This window comes from Manis javanica, chromosome 2 (genome assembly GCF_040802235.1).
Source record: "Manis javanica isolate MJ-LG chromosome 2, MJ_LKY, whole genome shotgun sequence".
Taxonomy (NCBI): domain Eukaryota; kingdom Metazoa; phylum Chordata; class Mammalia; order Pholidota; family Manidae; genus Manis; species Manis javanica.
The window spans coordinates 20,968,708-20,991,560 of record NC_133157.1 but is presented as its reverse complement, the minus strand read 5'-3'; the positions used below and the strand labels follow the sequence as shown (position 1 = coordinate 20,991,560).

General features: G+C 38.6%; 1 protein-coding gene across 6 annotated transcripts in view; it reads right to left on the bottom strand.

Moving 5' to 3' along the window:
- Window positions 1–22,853, bottom strand: part of SHOC1 (shortage in chiasmata 1) — a 99,464-nt gene that overhangs the window by 3,722 nt on the left and 72,889 nt on the right. For all 6 annotated transcript variants that reach the window (XM_073226215.1, XM_073226246.1, XM_073226253.1 and 3 more), the window contains 2 exons: window positions 21,993–22,124; window positions 408–557 (listed from right to left, as the gene is read on the bottom strand). In XM_073226215.1, the coding sequence (XP_073082316.1) occupies window positions 408–557; window positions 21,993–22,124 (282 nt within the window). The remainder of the gene's footprint in view (window positions 1–407; window positions 558–21,992; window positions 22,125–22,853) is intronic.

Below are 22,853 nucleotides of genomic sequence, written 5' to 3'. Positions count from 1 at the left end.
TGAATACCATTTCCTTGACCAAAGTTTAAAATTTTTACCAATAAGGCTAAAACTCTCCTTACTACAATAATGAAGGGTGTCAGAATTGCTTGGAAGAGATAATGTTAAGCACGTATGAATAGAGTATATAATTGAATACTTGTAGGCACATTAATATTTCAAAAAGATTTAAAGTGTGATAAACTGACTATTGAATTATCTATATAAGATAGACTTAAAATGTATGTGATTGACAGCCAGTGAGAATTATACATGAAATTCAGTTCAAGTAAATTATTTCTTTGCTATGTGAAGCCCAATACAATTACACTTGGATCCTCTCATTTTGAAAACTCTTATGGTAAAAATAGACCCTCAAATGGAAAGGAAATGAACTCATACAAGAATATGGATCTCAAATAACTAACCTTTAGCACTTTTTCTGGAACTTCAGGTAGGAGTTCCTGGAGTTGACAAAGAGTTGCTAATAATATCCAGTGTAGTGAAGGTCCTTTATTCAACATGAGCTGAGCCACCAATGGGTTAATACATGGAAAATCAAGTAAGTACATCTCTTCCTAGAAAAGAGTTGAAGGAATAATCAGCCAGTGGTCTTTTGGAAGTGATCCATTTTATTCTACTCACTCTAGCAGATTAAAATTTTTGCCATTGCACCTGACCCTCAATTTGAGATGCCTGGAAAAAAAGTACAGCCAGGAGGGAAAGAAATTTTTTTGGCAGTAAAGATTCATACAATCACAAAAGTGGGAAGGATCTTCAAGTTCATAGTCAGTCTAATCACTCATGCAAAAAATTCATTAGACTTCGCCTCCTTCAAATGACAATTGCTTTATCTAATGATAAATTTTACTGAGAAACGTTTTAGGGGACTTAGTTATATACCTCAAGATTTCTTTAGTTCTCTGGAGTTCTTTGTAAACTCTGTACGATCACTGTTTGATTAGGATGGACCATGCTTGGGGTATCTAACAGACTATAGTTTCAGGAAAGCCTTATGAAGAGTAGAGGGAGAACTTCTATCAACCAGAACTGACTCTGGCAATCTGAAAATGTTTTCAGAGAGATCTCATAAAAATAAATATATGGAAGCCATTTTTACTATAGCTACATTCCCCCTTTTTCTGGGTTACACTGGCTTTTTGCATCCTTTTGGTTTTATCAAATGACAGGCTGTGAGTAGAGCAGACATGACCTCGTTAGGAGGAAATTGCACACAAATACATATAACATCAACATTAATTATACCTATACTAGCTGGTAGTACTATGTACTATTTAGGCATATAAAAAAGTTCTGTGACTTAATATATATGAATATTTTATTTATGTTTTATGATTTTATTTTTTTTGAATTGGTAGAAGAATCACATGGCTCAAAATTCAAAACATACTAAAAGGTATACAGTGAAAATTTCCATTCCCACCTCATTACCACCATTTTCCTCCCTTGACATAACCAATGTTATAATTTCTTGGTATCCTTCCAGACATATTTTATTCATTTATAAACAAATACATGTAAATATTAATTTCCCCTAGTTTTACACAAATGGTAGTATAGTGCATGCTCAGTGTTACAACTTCCACTTTTCACTTAATATATTGAAGATCATTTCATGTTAGAACATAAAGAGCTTCATCCTTTTTTTATGGCTTCATGATTTGAGTACCTTTAAAAATAAAAGCAAAAGGCCAACATGGCGGCGTGAGTAGGAGAGTGGGAATCTCCTCCCAAAAACATATATATTTTTGAAAATACAACAAATACAACTAATCCTAAAAGAGAGACCAGAAGACACAGGAAAACAGCCAGACTACATGCACACGTGTGAGAGCCCAGCGCCTGGTGAAAGCGGTGAGATACAACCACCGGCCCGGCGGGACCCAAGCACACCTCCCCCCAGCTCCCAGTGGGAGGGAGATGGAGCCCAGGACTGCTAAACACCCAGCCGCAGCCACCTGCACCAGAGCGCAGACACAGTGCATGCGAGGAGGGCTGGAAACTAGGGAAATATGGCAGCAAGACCTCTGAGTGGGTTCTGAAGCTGATGCCCCTGTGACAAAGAAAAGTGAGTGCTTTTTGAAAGTCTTAAAGACACAGGGACATAACAGCTGGATGGATACAACACAGGTCACAGCCCAGTGGCTGGAAATTACAGGGAAAACTGGGCGCACTAACCCCGTGGGCAATAGCTCTGAGACCCCTCACGGAGGTAAACAGCCAAACAGCCACCCCCCCCCCACCCCACCCCACCCCGGTCCATTACCCCTCTGGGCGCGGCGAAAGCAGAGAAACAGCCTCAGGCAGACCACGCCCAAAGAAAGGGAAATTCCTCTATATCAGCTGGGCAAGACACAAAGACCCAGTCTACACGCAATTACCCAACACAAGCGACTAGGGTTCGAAGTTGTCCCAGTAAAGAAGGGCCAGTAGCAAGTGAAAACTTTGGCCCTCCCACCTGACAGTCAATAGCACCTGTCAACATGAAAAGGCAAAAAAATGTGATCCAGACAAGACTAACCCAGACAGCTTTGGCATCTGCTACATCTTCCCCTGAGAAGGAACCTGGGGAGATAGGTTTAACCACTCTTCCTGAAAAAGAATTCAAAACAAAAGTCATAACCATGCTGATGGACTTGCAGAGAAATATGCAACAACTAAGGAAGGAGAATACAGAAATAAAACAACCTCTGGAAGGACTTCAAAACAGAATGGACGAGATGCAAGAGACCATTAATGGACTAGAAAACAGAGAACAGGAACGCAGAGAAGCTGATGCAGAGAGAGATAAAAGGATCTCCAGGAATGAAAGAATTCTAAGAGAGCTGAGTGACCAATCAAAATGGAACAATATCCGCATTATAGGGGTACCAGAAGAAGAAGAGACAGAAAAAGGGATAGAAAGTCTCTTTGAAGAAATAATTGCTGAAAAATTCCCCAAACTAGGAGAGGAAATGGCCTCTCAGAACACAGAGGTACACAGAACTCCCATGACAAGGGATCCAAAGAGGGCAACACCAAGACACATAATAATTAAAATGGCAAAGATCAAAGACAAGGACAAAATATTAAAGGCAGCCAGAGAGAAAAAAAAGGTCACCTACAAAGGAAAACCCATCAGGCTATCATCAGACTTCTCAACAGAAATCCTACAGGCCAGAAGAGAATGGCATGATATACTTATTGCAATGAAACAGAAGGGCCTCGAACCAAGACTACTGTATCCAGCACGGACATCATTTAAATATGAAGGAGGGATTAAATAATTCCCAGACAAGCAAAAGTTGAGGGAATTTGCCTCCCACAAACCACCTCTACAGGGCATCCTACAGGGACTGCTCTAGATGGGAGCACTCCTAAAAAGAGCACAGAACAAAACACCCAACATATGAAGAAGGGAGGAGGAGTAATAAGAAGGGAGAGAAATAAAGAATCATTAGACCGTGTTTATAATAGCTCAACAAGCGAGTTAAGTTAGACAGTAAGATAGTAAAGAAGCTAACCAGGAACCGTTGGTGACCACTAACTTAAAGCCTGCAATGGCAATAAGTTCATACCTCTCAATAATCATCCTAAATGTAAATGGACTGAATGCACCAATCAAAAGACACAGAGCAATAAAATGGATAAAAAAGAAAGATCTACCCATACGCTGCTTACAAGAGACTCACCTCAAACCCAAAGACATGCACAGACTTAAAGTCAAGGGATGGATAAAGATATTTCATGCAAACAACAGAGAGAAGAAAGCAGGTGTTGCAACTCTATTATCAGACAAAACAGACTTCAAAATAAAGAAAGTAACAAAAGACAAAGAAGGATGTTACATAATGATAAAGGGCTCAGTCCAACAAGAGGATATAACCATTATAAATATATATGCACCCAATACAGAAGCACAAACATACCTGAAACAAATACTAACAGAATTAAAGGAGGAAATAGAATGCAATGCATTCATTGTGGGAGACTTCAACACACCACTCACTCCAAAAGACAGATCCACCAGACAGAAAATAAGTACGGACACAGAGGCACTGAACAACACACTAGAACACATGGACCTAATAGACATCTACAGAACTCTACATCCAAAAGCAACAGGATACACATTCTTCTCAAGTGCACATGGAACATTCTCCAGAATAGACCACATACTAGGCCACAAAAAGAGCCACAGTAAATTCCAAAAGATTGAAATCCTACCAACCAACTTTTCAGACCACAAAGGCATAAAACTAGAAATAAACTGTACAAAGAAAGCAAAACAGCTCACAAATACATGGAGGCTTAACAACACGCTCCTAAATAATCAGTGGGTCAATGACCAAATCAAAATGGAGATCCAGCAATATATGGAAACAAATGACAACAACAACACTAAGCCCCAACTACTGTGGGATACAGCAAAAGCAGTCTTAAGAGGAAAGTATATAGCAATCCAGGCATATTTAAAAAAGGAAGATCAATCCAAAATAAATGGACTAATGTCACAATTATCGAAATCAGAAAAAGAAGAACAAATGAGGCCTAAGGTCAGCAGAAGGAGGGACATCATAAAGATCAGAGAAGAAATAAATAAAATTGAGAACAATAAAACAATAGCAAAAATCAATGAAACCAAGAGCTGGTTCTTCAAGAAAATAATCAGAATAGATAAGCCTCTAGCCAGACTTATTAAGAGGAAAAGAGAGTCAACACAAATCAACAGAATCAGAAACGAGAAAGGAAAAATCATGACAGACCCACAGAAATACAAAGAATTATTAGTGAGTACTATGAAAAACTACATGCTAACAAGCTGGGAAACCTAGGAGAAATGGGCAACTTCCTAGAAAACTACAACCTTCCAAGACTGACCCAGAAAGAAACAGAAAATCTAAGCAGACCAATTACCAGCAACGAAATTGAAGTGGTAATCAAAAAACTGCCAAAGAACAAAACCCCCAGGCCAGATGGATTCACCTCAGAATTTTTTCAGACATACACGGAAGACATAATACCCATTCTCCTTAAAGTTTTCCAAAAAATAGAAGAGGAGGCGATACTCCCAAACTCATTCTATGAAGCTAAAATCACTCTAATACCCAAACCAGGCAAAGACCCCACCAATAAAGAAAACTACAGACCAATATCCTTGATGAACATAGATGTAAAAATACTCAACAAAATATTAGCAAACTGAATTCAAAAATAGATCAAAAGGATCGTACACCATGACCAAGTGGGATTCATCCCAGGGATGCAAGGATGGTACAACATTCGAAAGTCCATCAACATCATCTACCACATCAACAAAAAGAAACACAAAAACCACATGATCATCTCCATAGATGCTGAAAAAGCATTTGACAAAGTTCAACATCCATTCATGATAAAAACTCTCAGCAATATGGGAATAGAGGGCAATTACCTCAACATAATAAAGGCCATCTATGATAAACCCACAGCCATCATCATACTGAACAGCGAGAAGCTGAAAGCTTTTCCTCTGACATCAGGAACTAGACAGGGATGCCTACTCTCCCCACTGTTATTTAACATAGTACTGGAGGTCCTAGCCACGACAATTAGACAAAACAAAGAAATACAAGGAATCCAATTGGTAAAGAAGAAGTTAAACTGTCACTATTTGCAGATGACATGATACTATACATAAAAAACCCTAAAGACTCCACCCCAAAACTACTAGAACTGATATCGGAATACAGCAAAGTTGCAGGATACAAAGTCAACACACAGAAATCTGCGGCTTTCCTATACACTAACAATGAACCAACAGAGAGAGAAATCAGGAAAACAACTCCATTCACAATTGCATAAAAAAAAAATACCTAGGAATAAACCTAACCAAAGAAGTGAAAGACTTATACTCTGAAAACTACGTCACTCTTAAGAGAAATTAAAGGGGACACTAACAGATGGAAACTTACCCCATAATCGTGGCTAGGAAGAATTAATATCATCAAAATGGCCATCCTGCCCAAAGCAATATACAGATTTGATGCAATCCCTATGAAACTACCAGCAACATTCTTCAATGAGCTGGAACAAATACTTCAAAAATTCATATGGAAACACCAAAGACCCCGAATAGCCAAAGCAATCCTGAGAAAGAAGAATAAAGTATGGGCGATCTCACTCCCCAACTTCAAGCTCTACTATAAAGCCATAGTAATCAAGACAATTTGGTACTGGCACAAGAACAGAGCCACCGACCAATGGAACAGACTAGAGAATCCAGACATTAACCCAGACATATATGGTCAATTAATATTTGATAAAGGAGCCATGGACATACAATGGCAAAATGACAGTCTCTTCAACAGATGGTGCTGGCAAAACTGGACAGCTACATGTAGGAGAATGAAACTGGACCATTGTCTAACCCCATATACAAAAGTAAACTCAAAATGGATCACGGACCTGAATGTAAGTCATGAAAACATTAAACTCGTGGAAAAAAACATAGGCAAAAACCTCTTAGACATAAACATGAGTGACCTCTTTTTGAACATATCTCCCCGGGCAAGGAAAACAACAGCAAAAATGAACAAGTGGGACTATATTAAGCTGAAAAGCTTCTGTACAGAAAAAGATACCATCAATAGAATAAAAAGGAACCCTACAGTATGGGAGAATATATTTGAAAATGACAGATCCGATAAAGGCTTGACATCCAGAATATATAAAGAGCTCACACGCCTCAACAAACAAAAAACAAATAACCCAATTAAAAAAATGGGCAGAGGAACTGAACAGACAGTTCTCTAAAAAAGAAATACAGATGACCAACAGACACATGAAAAGATGCTCCACACCACTAATTATCAGAGAAATGCAAATTAAGACTACAATGAGGTATCACCTCACACCAGTAAGGATGGCTGCCATCCAAAAGACAAACAACAACAAATGTTGGCGAGGTTGTGGAGAAAGGGGAACCCTCCTACACTGCTGGTGGGAATGTAGATTAGTTCAACCATTGTGGAAAGCAGTATGGAGGTTCCTCTAAATGCTCAAAATAGAAATACCATTTGACCCAGGAATTCCACTTCTAGGAATTTACCCTAACAATGCAGCACTCCAGTTTGAAAAAGACAGATGCATCCCTATGTTTATCACTGCACTATTTACAATAGCCAAGATATGGAGGGAACCTAAATGCCCATCAGTAGATGAATGGATAAAGAAGATGTGGTACATATACACAATGGAATACTACTCAGCCATAAGAAAAGGGCAAATCCTACCATTTGCAGAAACATAGATGGAGCTGGAGGGTATTATGCTCAGCAACATAAGCCAAGCAGAGAAAGAGAAATACTAAATGATTTCACTCATCTTTGGAGTATAAAACAAAGGAAAAACTGAAGGAACAAAACAGCAGCAGAATCACAGAACTCAAGAATGGACTAACAGGAACCAAAGGGAAAAGGACTGGGGAGGATGGGTGGGTAGGGAGGGATAAGGGGGGGAAGAAGAAGGGGGGTATTAAGATTAGCATGCATGAGGGGGGGAAGAAAGGGGAGGGCTGTACAACACAGAGAAGACAAGTAGTGATCTGGAAGACTCATGCCAGAAGATGATCATCAAAAAACCCAACAAAGATCCATGCGCTGCTACAGGTGTAGATGCACTCATCCCACCAGTTCCTGGACTTGCCATGGGAATGAAGAAGGAGATATCTAAGCTGGCCTGTGCATACAGTAAAACAACAAATTTGACTGGATCTATACTGTTGGAACTCAACCAAGAATTAGGAAAAGCGCAAATTGTAGCGCTCCAAAATCTTACAACTACAGACTATTTACTGTTAAAAGAACATATGGGATGTGAACAGTCCCTAGGAATGGGCTGTTTTAATTTGTCTGATTTCTCTCAGACTGTTCAAGTTCAGCTGGACAATATCCACCATATCATAGATAAGTTTTCACGAATGCCTAAGGTGCCTAACTGGTTTTCTTAGTTTCACTGGAGATGGCTGGTAATTATAGGTATGCTTTGGTTATGTAACTGTACTCCTATTATGTTAATGTGTGTGCATAATTTAATTAGTAGTTTAAAACCTATACATGCTTAAGTTACTCTACAAGAAGATATGTCAAAGAAATAATCAATCTTCCCATGTTTTCTTCCGCCTGCTACTTCTATAGCTTTTCTTCTTCCTTCCTAATTACAACCCTTAAATATAATTCGTGCCTCATATCGAATTTACCGTGTATCATAATTCTTCCAAGTGGTAAAGATACCTCAAGACAAATGCTGGGCATAGAAGCCACAGGGCATAAATATGCAAAGAAGTAAAAAACTAACCTTTTCAAACAATAAGGCTTCTCTCTCACTTACCAACTTTACATTTCCCTGTATGGCGCAGAAGATGACTGGTTAGCCAGAGACGGGTAAGATTCCTCAAGGGAGGAACAACCTAAGACAGGCACAGTCCCAGGGGGGCCATCAGGTGAGAAATTGGGGATCAACAGAGGTGAGGCTTAGAACCTCTACCCCCTCTCTTCTGAGAGAAATTTGCTGCATCTGTGGATGTTTTATTGCCCTTGTCTAGCTTGGATTAACACTTAGTCTACAGACACACACCTGATCATCTACATTTGCTCTCTTACAACACTAAACTATGTTTTCTACCTTTATCTTGCATCTACCTACCACTTCAGCATTTCATTAAAAATAATAATAATAAAGAGAGAAATGTGGTGTCCACATATAAATCAAGTATAAAAATAAAACTAATATTCATATTTGGACTGATTGTTTATAGTTCATAATGCCTGATCAAAACCAAAAGTTTCTGTGATGACTGCCCTTGTACTGTTCACCATGTAACTTATTCACTATGTAAGAATTTGTTCTCCATGTAAGAACTTGTTTGTTATGCTTCAGAAGATTGGAGACTAACGAAAATTAGGCTTGGGGTGGATTAATGATTGTGCATTGACCATTGACTCCCCTATACAGAATTTTATTGTTTTTAACAACCATTTGATCAATAAATAGGAGAGATGCCCTCACAAAAAAAAAAAAAGTACACACTTCCAATTGTAAAATAAATAAGTAACCAGGATGTAATGTATAGCATAAGGAATATAGTCAAAATATTGTAACAACTTGGTATGGTGATAGCTGGTACCTAGAATTATCATGTATATAAATGTTGAATCACTGTGTTGTACACCTGAAACTAATGTAATACTGTGTGTCAACTACCCTTCAATAAAAATAATTATCTACAAAAAAATAAATAAATAAATAAATAAAGGCAAAAAGAGCTACTAGATTGGTATGAGAACTTGGAAATATTTATGCTTAAATTGAATTTCTAAAAATTAACTGTTTAATCATAACTATTTCACAACTCTACTCAGGTTCAATTATGTAATTACTGACAAATAATGGAATGCTAGGATTTTGCTATTTTCATATTTACTATTCCTTTTTCTTCCTTTTATTAAGGTATTATTGATATACACTCTTAATGAAGGTTTCACATGAAATAAACAATGTGGTTATTACTACATTCACCCCTGTTATTGTGTCCCCCCACACCCCATTGCAATCACTGCCAATCAGTGTAGTAAGATGCCACAGAGTCACTATTCGCCTTCTCTGTGCTATGCTATCTTCCCCATGATCCCCCCATACCATGTGTGCCAATCATAATACCCCTGAATCCCCTTCTCCCTCCCTGCCAACCCTCCCCCACCACCACTCCCCTTTGGTAACTGCTAGTCCCTTCTTGGACTCTGTGATTCCATTGCTGTTTTATTCCTTCAGTTTTGCATCATTGTTATACTCCACAAATGAGGGAAATCATTTGGTACTTGTCTTTCTCTGCCTGGCTTATTTCACTGAGCATAATGTCCTCCAGCTCCATGCATTGTTGCAAATTGTAGAGTTTGTTTCTTTCTTATGGCTGAATAGTATTCCATTGTGTATACATACCACATCTTCTTTATCCATTCATCTACTTATGGACACTTAGGTTGCCTACATATATTAGCTATTGTAAATAGTGCTAGGATAAACATAGGGGTGCATATGTCTTTTTGAATCTGAGAAATTATATTCTTTGGGTAAATTCCTAGGAGTGGAATTCTTGGGTCCAATGGTACATCTATTTTTAGTTTTGTAAGGAACCTCCATATTGCTTTCCACAGTGGTTGAATTAGCTTATGTTCCCACCAGCAGTGCAGGAGGGTTCCCCTTTCTCCACATCCTTGCCAGCATTTGTTGTTCTTAGTCTTTTCTATACTGGCCATCTTAGCTGGTCTGAGGTGATATCTCATTGTGGTTATCTTGTTTTTTTTTTTATTTTGTTATCATTAATATACAATTACATGAAGGACATTATGTTTACTAGGCTCCCCCCTTCACCAAGTCCCCCCGACAACCCCATTCACAGTCACTGTCCATCAACATAGTAAGATGCTGTAAAATCACTACTTGTCTTCTCTGTTGCACAGCCCTCCCCGTGCCCCCCCATACTATACATGCTAATCATAATGCACCCTTTCTTTTTTTCCCACCCTTATCCCTCCCTTCCCACCCGTCCTCCCCAGTCCCTTTCCCTTTGGTAACTATTAGTCCATTCTTGGGTTCTGTGCTTCTGCTGCTGTTTTGTTCCTTCAGTTTTCTTTTGTTCTTATACTCCACATATGAGTGAAATCATTTGGTACTTGTCTTTCTCTGAGTGGCTTATTTCACTGAGCATAATACCCTCTAGATACATCCATGTTGTTGCAAATGGTAGGATTTGTTTTTTTTATGGCTGAGTAATATTCCATTGTGTATATGTACCACATCTTCTTTATCCATTCATCTACTGATGGGCATTTAGGTTCCCTCCATATCTTGGCTATTGTAAATAGTGCAGTGATAAACATAGGGGTGCATCTGTCTTTTTCAAACTGGAGTGCTGCATTGTTAGGGTAAATTCCTAGAAGTGGAATTCCTGGGTCAAATGGTATTTCTATTTTGAGCATTTAGAGGAACCTCCATACTGCTTTCCACAATGGTTGAACTAATCTACATTCCCACCAGCAGTGTAGGAGGGTTCCCCTTTCTCCACAACCTCACCAACATTTGTTGTTGTTTGTCTTTTGGATAGTAGCCATCCTTACTGGTGTGAGATGATATCTCATTGTGGTTTTAATTTGTATTTCTCTGATGACAAGCGATGTGGAGCATCTTTTCATGTGTCTGTTGGCCATCTGAATTTCTTCTTTAGAGAAGTGTCTATTCAGCTCCTCTGCCCATTTTTTAATTGGGTTATTTGCTTTTTGTTTGTTGAGTTGTGTGAGCTCTTTATATATTTTGGATGTCAACCCTTTATTGGATCTGTCATTTATGAATATATTCTCCCATACTGTAGGGTACCTTTTTGTTCTATTGATGGTGTCCTTTGCTGTACAGAAGCTTTTCAGCCTGATATTGTCCCATTTGTTCATTCTTGCGTTTGTTTCCCTTGCCTGGGGAGATATGTTCAAGAAGAGGTCACTCATGTTTATGTCTAAGAGATTTTTGCCTGTGTTTTTTCTAAGAGTTTTATGGTTTCATTACTTACATTCAGGTCTTTGACCCATTTGGAGTTTACTTTTGTGTATGGTGTTAGACAGTGATCCAGTTTCATTCTCTTAGATGTAGCTGTCCAGTTTTGCCAGCAACATCTGTTGAAGAGACTGTCATTTCCCCATTATATGTCCATGGCCCTTTATTGAATATTGGTTGACCATATATGTTTGGGTTAATGTTTGGAGTCTCTATTCTGTTCCATTGGTCTGTGGCTCTGTTCTTGTGCCAGTAACAAATTGTCTTGATTACTGTGGCTTTGTAGTAGAGCTTGAAGTTGGGGAGTGAGATCTCCCCCACTTTATTCTTCCTTCTCAGAACTGCTTTTGCTATTCGGGGTCTTTGGTGTTTCCATATGAATTTTTGAAGTATTTGTTTCAGTGCATTGAAGAAAGTTGTTGGTAATTTGATAGGGATTGCATTGAATCTGTATATTGCTTTGGGCAGGATGCCCATTTTGACGATATTAATTCTTCCTAGCCAGGAGCATGGTATGAGTTTCCATTTGTGAGTGACCTCCTTAATTTCTCTTAAGAGTGTCTTATAGTTATCAGGGTATAGGTCTTTCACTTCCTTGGTTAGGTTTATTCCTAGGTATTTTATTCTTTTTGATGCTATTGTGAATGGAATTGTCTTCCTGATTTCTCTTTCTATTAGTTTATTGTTAGTGTATAGGAAAGCCACAGATTTCTGTGTGCTAATTTTGTATCCTGCAACTTTGCTGAATTCCAATATTAGCCCTAGTAGTTTCGGAGTGGAGTCTTTACAGTTTTTTATGTACAATATCAAGTCATCTGCAAATAGTGACAGTTTAACTTCTTCTTTACCAATCTGGATTCCTTGTATTTCTTTGTTTTGTCTAATTGCCGTGGCTAGGACCTCCAGTACTATGTTGAGTAACAGTGGGGATAGTGGGCATCCCTGTCTTTTTCCCGATTGCAGAGGAAAAGCTTTCAGCTTCTCGCTGTTCAGTATGATGATGGCTGTGGGTTTATCATAGATGGCCTTTATAATGTTGAGGTAATTGCCCTCTATACCCATTTTGTTGAGAGTTTTTATCATGAATGGATGTTGAATTTTGTTGAATGCTTTTTCAGCATCTATGGAGATGATCATGTGGTTTTTGTCTTTCTTTTTGTTGATGTGGTGGATGATGTTGATGGATTTTTGAATGTTGTACCATCCTTGCATCCCTGGGATGAATCCCACTTGGTCATGGTGTATGATCCTTTTGATGTATTTTTGAATTCGCTTTGCTAATATTTTGTTTAGTATTTTTGCATCTATGTTCATCAGGGATATTGGTCTGTAGTTTTCTTTTTTGATGGGGTCATTGCCTGGTTTTGGTATTAGGGTGATGTTGGCTTCATAGAATGAGTTTGGGAGTATTCCCTCCTCTTCTATTTTTTTGGGAAAGTTCAAGGAGAATGGATAGTATGTCTTCCCGGTATGTCTGATAAAATTCCGAGGTAAATGCATCTGGCCCAGGAGTTTTGTTCTTTGGCAGTTTTTTGATTACCGCTTCAATTTCGTTGCTGGTAATTGGTCTGCTTAGATTTTCTGTTTCTTTCTGGGTCAGTCTTGGAAGGTTGTATTTTTCTAGGAAGTTGTCCATTTCTCCTAGGTTTCCCAGCTTGTTAGCATATAGGTTTTCATAGTACTCTCTAATAATTCTTTGTATTTCTGTGGGTCTGTCATGATTTTTCCTTTCTCGTTTCTGATTCTGTTGATTTGCGTTGACTCTCTTTTCCTCTTAATAAGTCTGGCTAGAGGCTTATCTATTTTGTTTATTTTCTCGAAGAACCAGCTCTTGGTTTCATTGATTTTTGCTATTGTTTTATTGTTCTCAATTTTATTTATTTCTTCTCTGATCTTTATGATGTCCCTCCTTCTGCTGACCTTAGGCCTCATTTGTTCTTCTTTTTCCAATTTCAATAATTGTGACATTAGACCATTCATTTGGGATTGTTCTTTCTTCTTAAATATGCCTGGATTGCTTTATACTTTCCTCTTAAGACTGCTTTTGCTGTATCCCACAGTAGTTGGGGCTTAGTGTTGTTGTTGTCATTTGTTTCCATATATTGCTGGATCTCCATTTTGATTTGGTCATTGACCCACTGATTATTTAGGAGCGTGTTGTTAAGCCTCCATGTATTTGTGAGCCGTTTTGCTTTCTTTGTACAGTTTATTTCTAGTTTTATGCCTTTGTGGTCTGAAAAGTTGGCTGGTAGGATTTCAATCTTTTGGAATTTACTGTGGCTCTTTTTGTGGCCTAGTATGTGGTCTATTCTGGAGAATGTTCCATGTGCACTTGAGAAGAATGTGTATCCTGTTGCTTTTGGATGTAGAGTTCTGTAGATGTCTATTAGGTCCATGTGTTCTAGTGTGTTGTTCAGTGCCTCTGTGTCCTTACTTATTTTCTGTCTGGTGGATCTGTCCTTTAGAGTGAGTGGTATGTTGAAGTCTCCCACAATGAATGCATTGCATTCTATTTCCTCCTTTAATTCTGTTAGTATTTGTTTCAGGTATGTTGGTGCTCTTGTATTGGGTGCATATATATTTATAATGGTTATATCCTCTTGTTGGACTGAGCCCTTTATCATTATGTAACATCCTTCTTTATCTTTTGTTACTTTCTTTATTTTGAAGTCTATTTTGTCTGATACTAGTATTGCAACACCTGATTTTTCCTCTCTGTTGTTTGCATGAAATATCTTTTTCCATCCCTTGAATTTAGTCTGTGCATGTCTTTAGGTTTGAGGTGAGTCTCTTGTAAGCAGCATATGGATGGGTCTTGCTTTTTTATCCATTTTATTGCTCTGTGTCTTTTGATTGGTGCATTCAGTCCATTTACATTTAGTGTGATTATTGAAAGGTATATACTTATTGCCATTGCAGGCTTTAAGTTAGTGGTTACCAACGGTTCTGGGTTAGCTTCTTTACTATCTTACTGTCTAACTTAACTCGCTTATTGAGCTATTATAAACATGGTCTGATTATTCTTTATTTCTCTCCCTTCTTATTACTCCTCCTCCCTTCTTCATATGTTGGGTGTTTTGTTCTGTGCTCTTTTTAGGAGTGCTCCCATCTAGAGCAGTCCCTGTAGGATGCCCTGTAGAGGTGGTTTGTGGGAGGCAAATTCCCTCAACTTTTGCTTGTCTGGGAATTATTTAATTCCCCCTTCAAATTTAAATGATGTTCGTGCTGGATACAGTAATCTTGGTTCGAGGCCCTTCTGTTTCATTGATTAAGTATATCATGCCATTCTCTTCTGGCCTGTAGGATTTCTGTTGAGAAGTCTGATGATAGCCTTATGGGTTTTCCTTTGTAGGTGACCTTTTTTTTCTCTCTGGCTGCCTTTAATACTTTGTCTTTGTTTTTGATCTTTGCCATTTTAATTATTATGTGTCTTGGTGTTGCCCTCTTTGGATCCCTTGTCATGGGAGTTCTGTGTACCTCTGTGGTCTGAGAGGCCATTTCCTCCCCTAGTTTGGGGAAGTTTTCAGCAATTATTTCTCCAAAGACACTTTCTATCCCTTTTTCTGTCTCTTCTTCTGGTACCCCTATAATGCGGATATTGTTCCATTTTGATTGGTCACTCAGCTCTCTTAGAATTCTTTCATTCCTGGAAATCCTTTTATCTCTCTCTTCATCAGCTTCTCTGCCTTCCTGTTCTGTTTTCTAGTCCATTAATGGTCTCTTGCATCTCGTCCATTCTGTTTTGAAGTCCTTCCAGAGCTTGTTTTATTTCTTCATTCTCCCTCCTTAGTTGTTGCATATTTCTCTGCAAGTCCATCAGCATGGTTATGACTTTTGTTTTGAATTCTTTTTCAGGAAGACTGGTTAAATCTATCTCCCCAGGTTCCTTCTCAGGGAAAGATGTAGCAGATGTCAAAGCTGTCTGGATCAAATTTTTTTGCTTTTTCATGTTGATCGGTGCAATGGTGAGCTATTGACTTTCTGTCAGCTGGGAGGGCCAAGGCTTTCCACTAGCTCTTGGCCTTTCTTTACTGGGACAACTGCGACCCCTAGTGGCTTGTATTGGGCAATTGCATGTAGACTGGGTCTCTGTACCTTGCTTGGCTGGTATGGAGTAAGCTCCCTTGCTGTTGGTGTGGCCAGCCTCAGGCTCCTGCTCTGCTACGGCAGGGCCCCGGGGGCGTAATGGACTGGGAGCTGTTTGGCTGTTTACCTCTATGAGGGGTCTCAGAGCTGTTGCCCAGGGGTTTAGTGTGCCTGGGGTTCCCTGGAATTTCCAGCTGCTGGAGTGTGAGCCGGGAGGCTTCCGTTCAGCTTTGGCATCCCTGTCCCTTTAAGACTTTCAAAAAGCACTCGCTTTTGTCACAGGGGTGCCGGTTTCAGGATTTGCCTACAGGTCCTACTGTCCTGCTCCCCTACTTTCCAGCACCCCATGCATGCACTGTGTCTGCGCTCTGGTCCGGATGGCTAGGACTGGGTGTTTGGCAGTCCTTGGCTCCCTCTCCCTCCCCGCTCCGACTCCTCTCCTCACGCTGGGAGCTGGGGTGAGGGGTGCTCGGGTCCCACCAGGCCGGGGCTTGTATCTTACCCCTTTCACCAGGCCCTAGTTTCTCGCAGGTGTGGATGTAGTCTGGCTTTTGTCCTGTGTCTTCTGTTCTCTCTTTTAGGATTAGTTGTATTTGTTGTATTTTCAAAAATACATATGTTTTTGGGAGATTCCCACTGTCCTACTCATGCCGCCATCTTCGCTCCACCCCCCATCATTGTGGTTTTTATTTGCATTTCCCTGATAATTAGTGATATGGAGGATCTTTTCATGTGCCTGTTGGCCATCTGAATTTCTTCTTTGGAGAATTGTCTGTTCATATCCTCTGCCCATTTTTTAATTGGGTTATCTGCTTTTTGGGTGTTGAGGCATGTGAGTTCTTTATATATTTTGGATGTTAACCCTTTGTGAGATATGTTGTCCCCTTGTCAGAGATGTTGTTTACAAATATATTCTCCCATACCGTAGGATGCCTTTTTGTTCCATTGATGGTGCCCTTTGCTGTACAGAAGCTTTTAAGTTTGATGTAGTCCCATGTGTTCACTTTTGCTTTTGTTTCCGTTGCTTGAGAAGATGCATTCAGAAAAAAGTTGTTCATGTTTATATTCAGGAGATTTTTGCCTATGTTATCTTCTAAGAGCTTTATGGTTTCATGACTTACATTGAAGTCTTTGATCCATTTTGAGTTTACTTTTGTGTATGGTGTTAGACAGTTATCCAGTTTCATTCTCTTGCATGTAGCTGTCCAGTTTTGCCAACACCAGTTGTTGAAGAGGCTGTCGTTTCCCCAATGTATGTCCATGGCTCCTTTATCATATATTAATTGGTCATATATGGTTGGGTTTATATCTGGGCTCTCTAGTCTGTTCCATTGGTCTATGGGTCTGTTCTTGTGCCAGTACCAAATTGTCTTGATTACTGTGCCTTTGTAGTAGAGCTTGAGGTTGGGGAGCGTAATGCCCCCCAGCGTTACTCTTTCTTCTCAGGGTTGCTTTGGCTATTCAGGGTCTTTTGTGGTTCCATATGAATTTTAGAATTATTTTCTCTAGTTTGTTGAAGAATGCTGTTGGTATTTTGATAGGGATTGCATTGAATCTCTTTATTGTTTTAGGCAGGATGGCCAATTTGACCATATTAATTCTTCCTATCATGAGCATGGGATGTGTTTCCATTTATTGGTATCTTCTTTAATTTCTCTCATGAGTGCCTTGTAGTTTTCAGTGTATAGCTCTTTCACTTCCTTTGTTGGGTTTATTCTTAGGTATTTTATTCTTTTTGATTCAATTGTGAATGGAATTGTTTTCCTGATTTCTCTTTCTGTTAGTTCATCATTTGTATATAGGAGTGCAACAGATTTCTGTGTATTAATTTTGTATCCTGCAACTTTGCTGAATTCAGATATTAGATCTAGTAGTTTTGGAGTGGATTCTTTAGGGTTTTTTATGTACAATATCATGTCGTCTGCAAACAGTGACAGTTTAACTTCTTCTTTACCAATCTGAATGCCTTTTCTTTCTTTGTGTTGTCTGATTGCTGTGGTGAGGACCTCCAGAACTATGTTGAATAAAAGTGGAGAGAGTGAGTATCCTTGTCTTGTTCTTGATCTCAAAGGAAAGGCTTTCCTTCTCACTGTTAAGTATGATGTTTGCTGTGGGTTTGTCATATATGGCCTTTATTATGTTGAGATACTTGCCTTCTATACCCATTTTGTTGAGCGTTTTTATCATGAATGGATGTTGAATTTTGTCAAATGCTTTTTCAGCATCTATGGAGATGATCATGTGGTTTTTGTCCTTTTTTTTTGATGTGGTGGATGATGTTGATGGATTTTCAAATATTGTACCATCCTTGTATCCCTGGAATAAATCCTATTTGATCATGATGGATGACCTTTTTGATGTATTTTTGAATTCGGTTTGCTAATATTTTGTTGAGTATTTTTGCATCTATGTTCATCAGGGATATTGGTCTGTAATTTCCTTTTTTTGTGTTGTCTTTGCCTGGTTTTGGTATTAGGGCGATGCTCACTTCATAGAATGAGTTTGGAAGTATTCCTTCCTCTTTTACTTTTTGGAAAACTTTAAGGAGTATGGGTATTAGGTCTTCACTAAATGTTTGATAAATTTCATCAGTGAAGCCTCTGATCCAGGCGTTTTTTATTTAAGGTAGTTTTTTGATTACCAATTCAATTTTGTTGCTAGTTATTGGTCTGTTCAGATTTTCTGTTTATGAGTCAGTCTTGGAAGGTTGTATTTTTCTAGAAAGTTGTCCATTTCTTCTAGGTTATCCAGTTTGTTAGCATATAATATTCATAGTATTCTCTAAGAATTCTTTATATTTCTGTGGTGTCCCTAGTGACTTTTCCATTCTCATTTTTTATTCTGTTTATGCATGTAGACTCTTTTTTTTCTTGATATGTCTGGCTAAGGGTTTATCTATTTTGTTTATTTTCTCAAAGAACCAGCTCCTGCTTTCATTGATTCTTTCTTTTTTTCTTTCATTTTATTCTTCTCAATTTTATTTATTTCTGCTTTAATCTTTATTATGTCCCTCCTTCTACTGACTTTGGGCCTCATTTGTTCTTCTTTTTCTAGTTTCATTAATTATGAGTATAGACTGCTCATATGGGATGGTTCTTCTTTCCTGAGGTAGGCCTGTATTACAATGTACTTCCCTCTTAGCAACACCTTCGCTGCATATCACAGATTTTGCAGTGTTGAATTATTGTTGTCATTTGTCTCTATATATTTCTTGATCTGTTTTTATTTGGTCATTGATCCATTGGTTATTTAGGAGCATGTTGTGAAGCCTCCATGTGTTTGTGGGATTTTTCATTTTCTTTGCATAATTTATTTCTAGTTTCATACCCTTGTGGTCTGAGAAGCTGGTTGGTGCTATTTCCATCTTTTTGAGTTTACTGAGGCTCTTTTTGTGGCCTGGTATATGATCTATTCTTGAAAATGTTCCATGTACACTTAAGAAGATTGTGTATCCTGCTGCTTTTGGGTGGAGAGTTTGTAGATTTCTGTTAGGTCCATCTGTTCTAATGTGTTGTTCATGCCTCTGTCTCCTTACTTATTTTCTGTCTGGTTGATCTGTCCTACAGAGTGAGTGGAGTGTTGAAGTCTCCTAGAATGAATGAATTGCATTCTATTTCCCTTTTTAATTCTGTTCATATTTGTTTCATATATGTAGATGCTCCTGTGTTGGGTGCATAAATATTTATAATGGTTATATCCTCTTGTTGGATTGACCCCTTTTTCTTTATGTAATGTCCTTCTTTGTCTCTTGTGACTTTCTTTTTTTTTAAGTCTATTTTTTCTGATACTAGTACTGCAACACCTGCTTTTTTCTCCCTATTAGTTGCATGAAATATATTTTTCCTTTCCTTTACTTTTAGTCTGGGTATATCTTTGGGTTTGAAGTGAGTCTCTTGTAGGCACCATATAGATGGGTCTTGTTTTTTTATCCATTCAGTGACTCTGTGTCTTTCGTTTGGTGCATTCATACCATTTACATTTAGGATGATTATCGACAGGTATGTACTTATTGCCATTGCAGGCTTTAGATCTGTGGTTACCAAACATTCACGGGTAACTTCCTTACTATCTAAGAGTCTGACTTAACTCACCTAATATGCTATTACAAACACAATCTAAAGGTTCTTTTTTTCCCCTCTTTTTCTTCCTCCTCCATTCTTTATATATTAGGTATCATATTCTGTACTCTTTGTCTATCCCTTTTCATTACCTCTGGTGACAGCTATTTAGTCTTAGGAACACTTCCATCTATAGTAGTCCCTCCAAAATATACTGTAGAGATTGTTTGCTGGAGCTAAATTATCTCAGCTTTTGTTTATCGGGAAAATGTCTAATCCCACCTTCAAATTTAAATGATAATCTTGCCGGATAAAGTATTCTTGGTTCAAGGCCCTTCCTCTTCGTTGCATTAAATATATCATGCCACTCCGTTCTGGCCTGTAAGATTTCTGCTGAGAAGTCTGATGATAGCCTGATGGGTTTTCCTTTGTATGTGATCTTATTTCTCTCTCTGGCTACTTGTAATAGTCTGTCCTTATCCTTGATCTCTGCCATTTTAATTATGTCTTGGTGTTGTCCTCCTTGGGTCCCTGGTGTTGGGAGATCTGTGCACCTCCATGGGCTGAGATACTATCTCCTTCCCCAGACTGGGGAAGTTTTCAGCAATTACTTCCTCAAAGATACTTTCTATCCCTTTTTCTCTCTCTTCTTCTTCTGGTACCCCTATAATATGAATATTGTTCCATTTGGATTGGTCACACATTTCTCTAAGTATTCTTTCATTCCTAGAGATCCTTTTTTCTCTCTGTTCCTCTGCTACTTTGTACTCCTCTTCCCTAATTTCTACTTCATTTATCATCTCCTCCACCATATCTAATCTGCTGTTAATACCCTCCATTGTGCTCTTCAATGATTGGCTCTCTGTCCTAAATTCATTCCTGAGTTCTTGAATATTTTTCTGTACCTCCAAGAGCATGTTTATCATTTTCATTTTGAAATCTCTTTCAGAAAGATTTATTAATTCAGTCTCACTCGGTCCTTTCTCTGGTGTTGGGATTTTGCTTTGGACCCAGTTCTTTTGATGTTTCATATTTGTATATTGCGCCCTCTAGTACCCAGAAGCTCTACACTCTGGAGCTGCTCAGCCCCTGGAGTGATGTCGGAGGTCACAGGGGAGTGGTTCTCGTGCCTGGGGGATGGAAAGAGCTGTTTCCTGTTTCCTGGCTGTTATGCCTGTCTCCACTGCCAGAACCAGTGGGCTGAACACAGAGGTGTAAGCCTCAATGCTGTGTGTTTGTAGCTGCCATAGGTGGGGTTTCCCTCTGGCTGGCCTGATGCCAGGGCAGGGGCTGCAGGTTTGTGAGACAGGTGCAGGCTAGCCAGGAGGAAGACACAGCAGGCTGCATATCATGTTGGGGGCCTTGGAGCTGTGTAGCCAGCCAGGGGGATGGAGTGCCTTAAGATCAGCTGGGCAGAGTGCACCCAGACAATTTTGTCTAATTGTTCTTTCTCCTGAGCAGAAAGCTCTGTGCAATCCTTGCCCCCTTAACAGCCCTCTCGCTGTTAGGAAGTCTCTTAGACTGCCTGCCCAGCTCAGCCAGATATGAATTCCTGGTTTCCACAAGCAGCTGGAGTCTCCATCTCTCCAGGTATTCTGCCTGTCTTAGTTTTCCAACCCCACTACTCACCAGAGCACCATGCAATGTAGGTTCATGCTCCCAGAGCAGATCTCCAGGGCTAGGTGTTCAGCAGTCCCAGGCTTCCATTCCCTCCCCGCTCTGTTTCTCTTCCTCCTGCCAGGGAGCTGGGGTGGGGGAAGGGCTTGGGTCCCACCGGGTCACAGCTTTGGTACATTACCCTGTTCCATGAGGTCTGCTCTTTTCTCCAGGTGTATGCAGTCTGGTGCAGCCTCCTTTCCTGTTGTTCTTTCAGGATTGGTTGTATTAATTATATTTTCATATTATATGTGGTCTTAGGAGGAGGTCTCTTTCTCACCTCTAACGCCATCTTTAATCCAATTCCCAGGTTAGTACTCTTATATATTTACTGTTCTTAAATGTTTAAATTTGGGAATTTGAAAAATAGCTATGCTTTTAAAATATTAGGTATTGAAGTCATTAGGTAAGTTAGATTTGGAAATTCATTATAAAAGATCCCATTTAAATAGTTCTGTGAAATTGAAAAAACATGATTCTGGAAAATGATTAAAAAAATGTGCATTATGTTTATGCTTACATATGCTCATGTAAGCACTACAGAACAAAAATATGCAACTAGTAAGAGAATTGTACATGTTATCTATATTTTCTTTGCAAATATCTAATTTATATGTTTAGAAGATAAACCTGAGAAGGTGAAACTTCAAGCCAGGATTTATCCAACCATTCATGAGGATCTTTCTTTGAGGTCATCAAACTGTGGTCAGCAATTTGTCGAATTATCAATGCAGTCTCTTCCACTCCTGGGACAATTATAAGCTAAAAAATATATTTTATATGTTTAGATTATAGGAAATATTAGGAAACAAAATGTATCATCTAAATATTGTTCATAATTAGAAGAAAAATACCCCCAGCAAATTCTAATCTTTGAACACTATTTTAGATATAATTTATTTATTTATGTGAAATCCAGGATGTTTTGTGAGAATAAGCAATTTTCTTTCTTTCTTTAAATATCATATCCTTGTAGTTTCCAATTTTTGAAAATAAATAATTTTTATTCACTTCAATTTATTATTTATTAATAAAGTATTTTTAATAATTTGGTATGAATTAGAAGAAAAGGCAATTTGGATATTTAATATTTTGCTTTTTCTAGGTTAAACCTCGTAGTACTCAAATAAAAATAAGACTAAAATATATAGTGCCAGATGTTTCCTAACTCTGAAGAGAATTTCTTACTATCCCCTACTCCCCATTTGTCACTTGTGTTTTCCTCCATGCCCTTCTCTGTCTTGAAATGCCAGCCTTTCCCTTCCGCTTTCATTTCTGTCTTTATCTTTTTCATCTTTTAGATTCAGTGGAAGGAAAGACAATTCATGGGTTAGCAGTTTAATGTGGACAGAATACTGCCCTAATAATCATATCTTGGAAATATAAGTATCTTGTCCTGAACTGGAAATTTAACAAAAAAAGACTGTACAAACCTGGCAAAATAATTATGACAATTTTTTCTTTCACAAGACTAACAAATACAAATCTGTT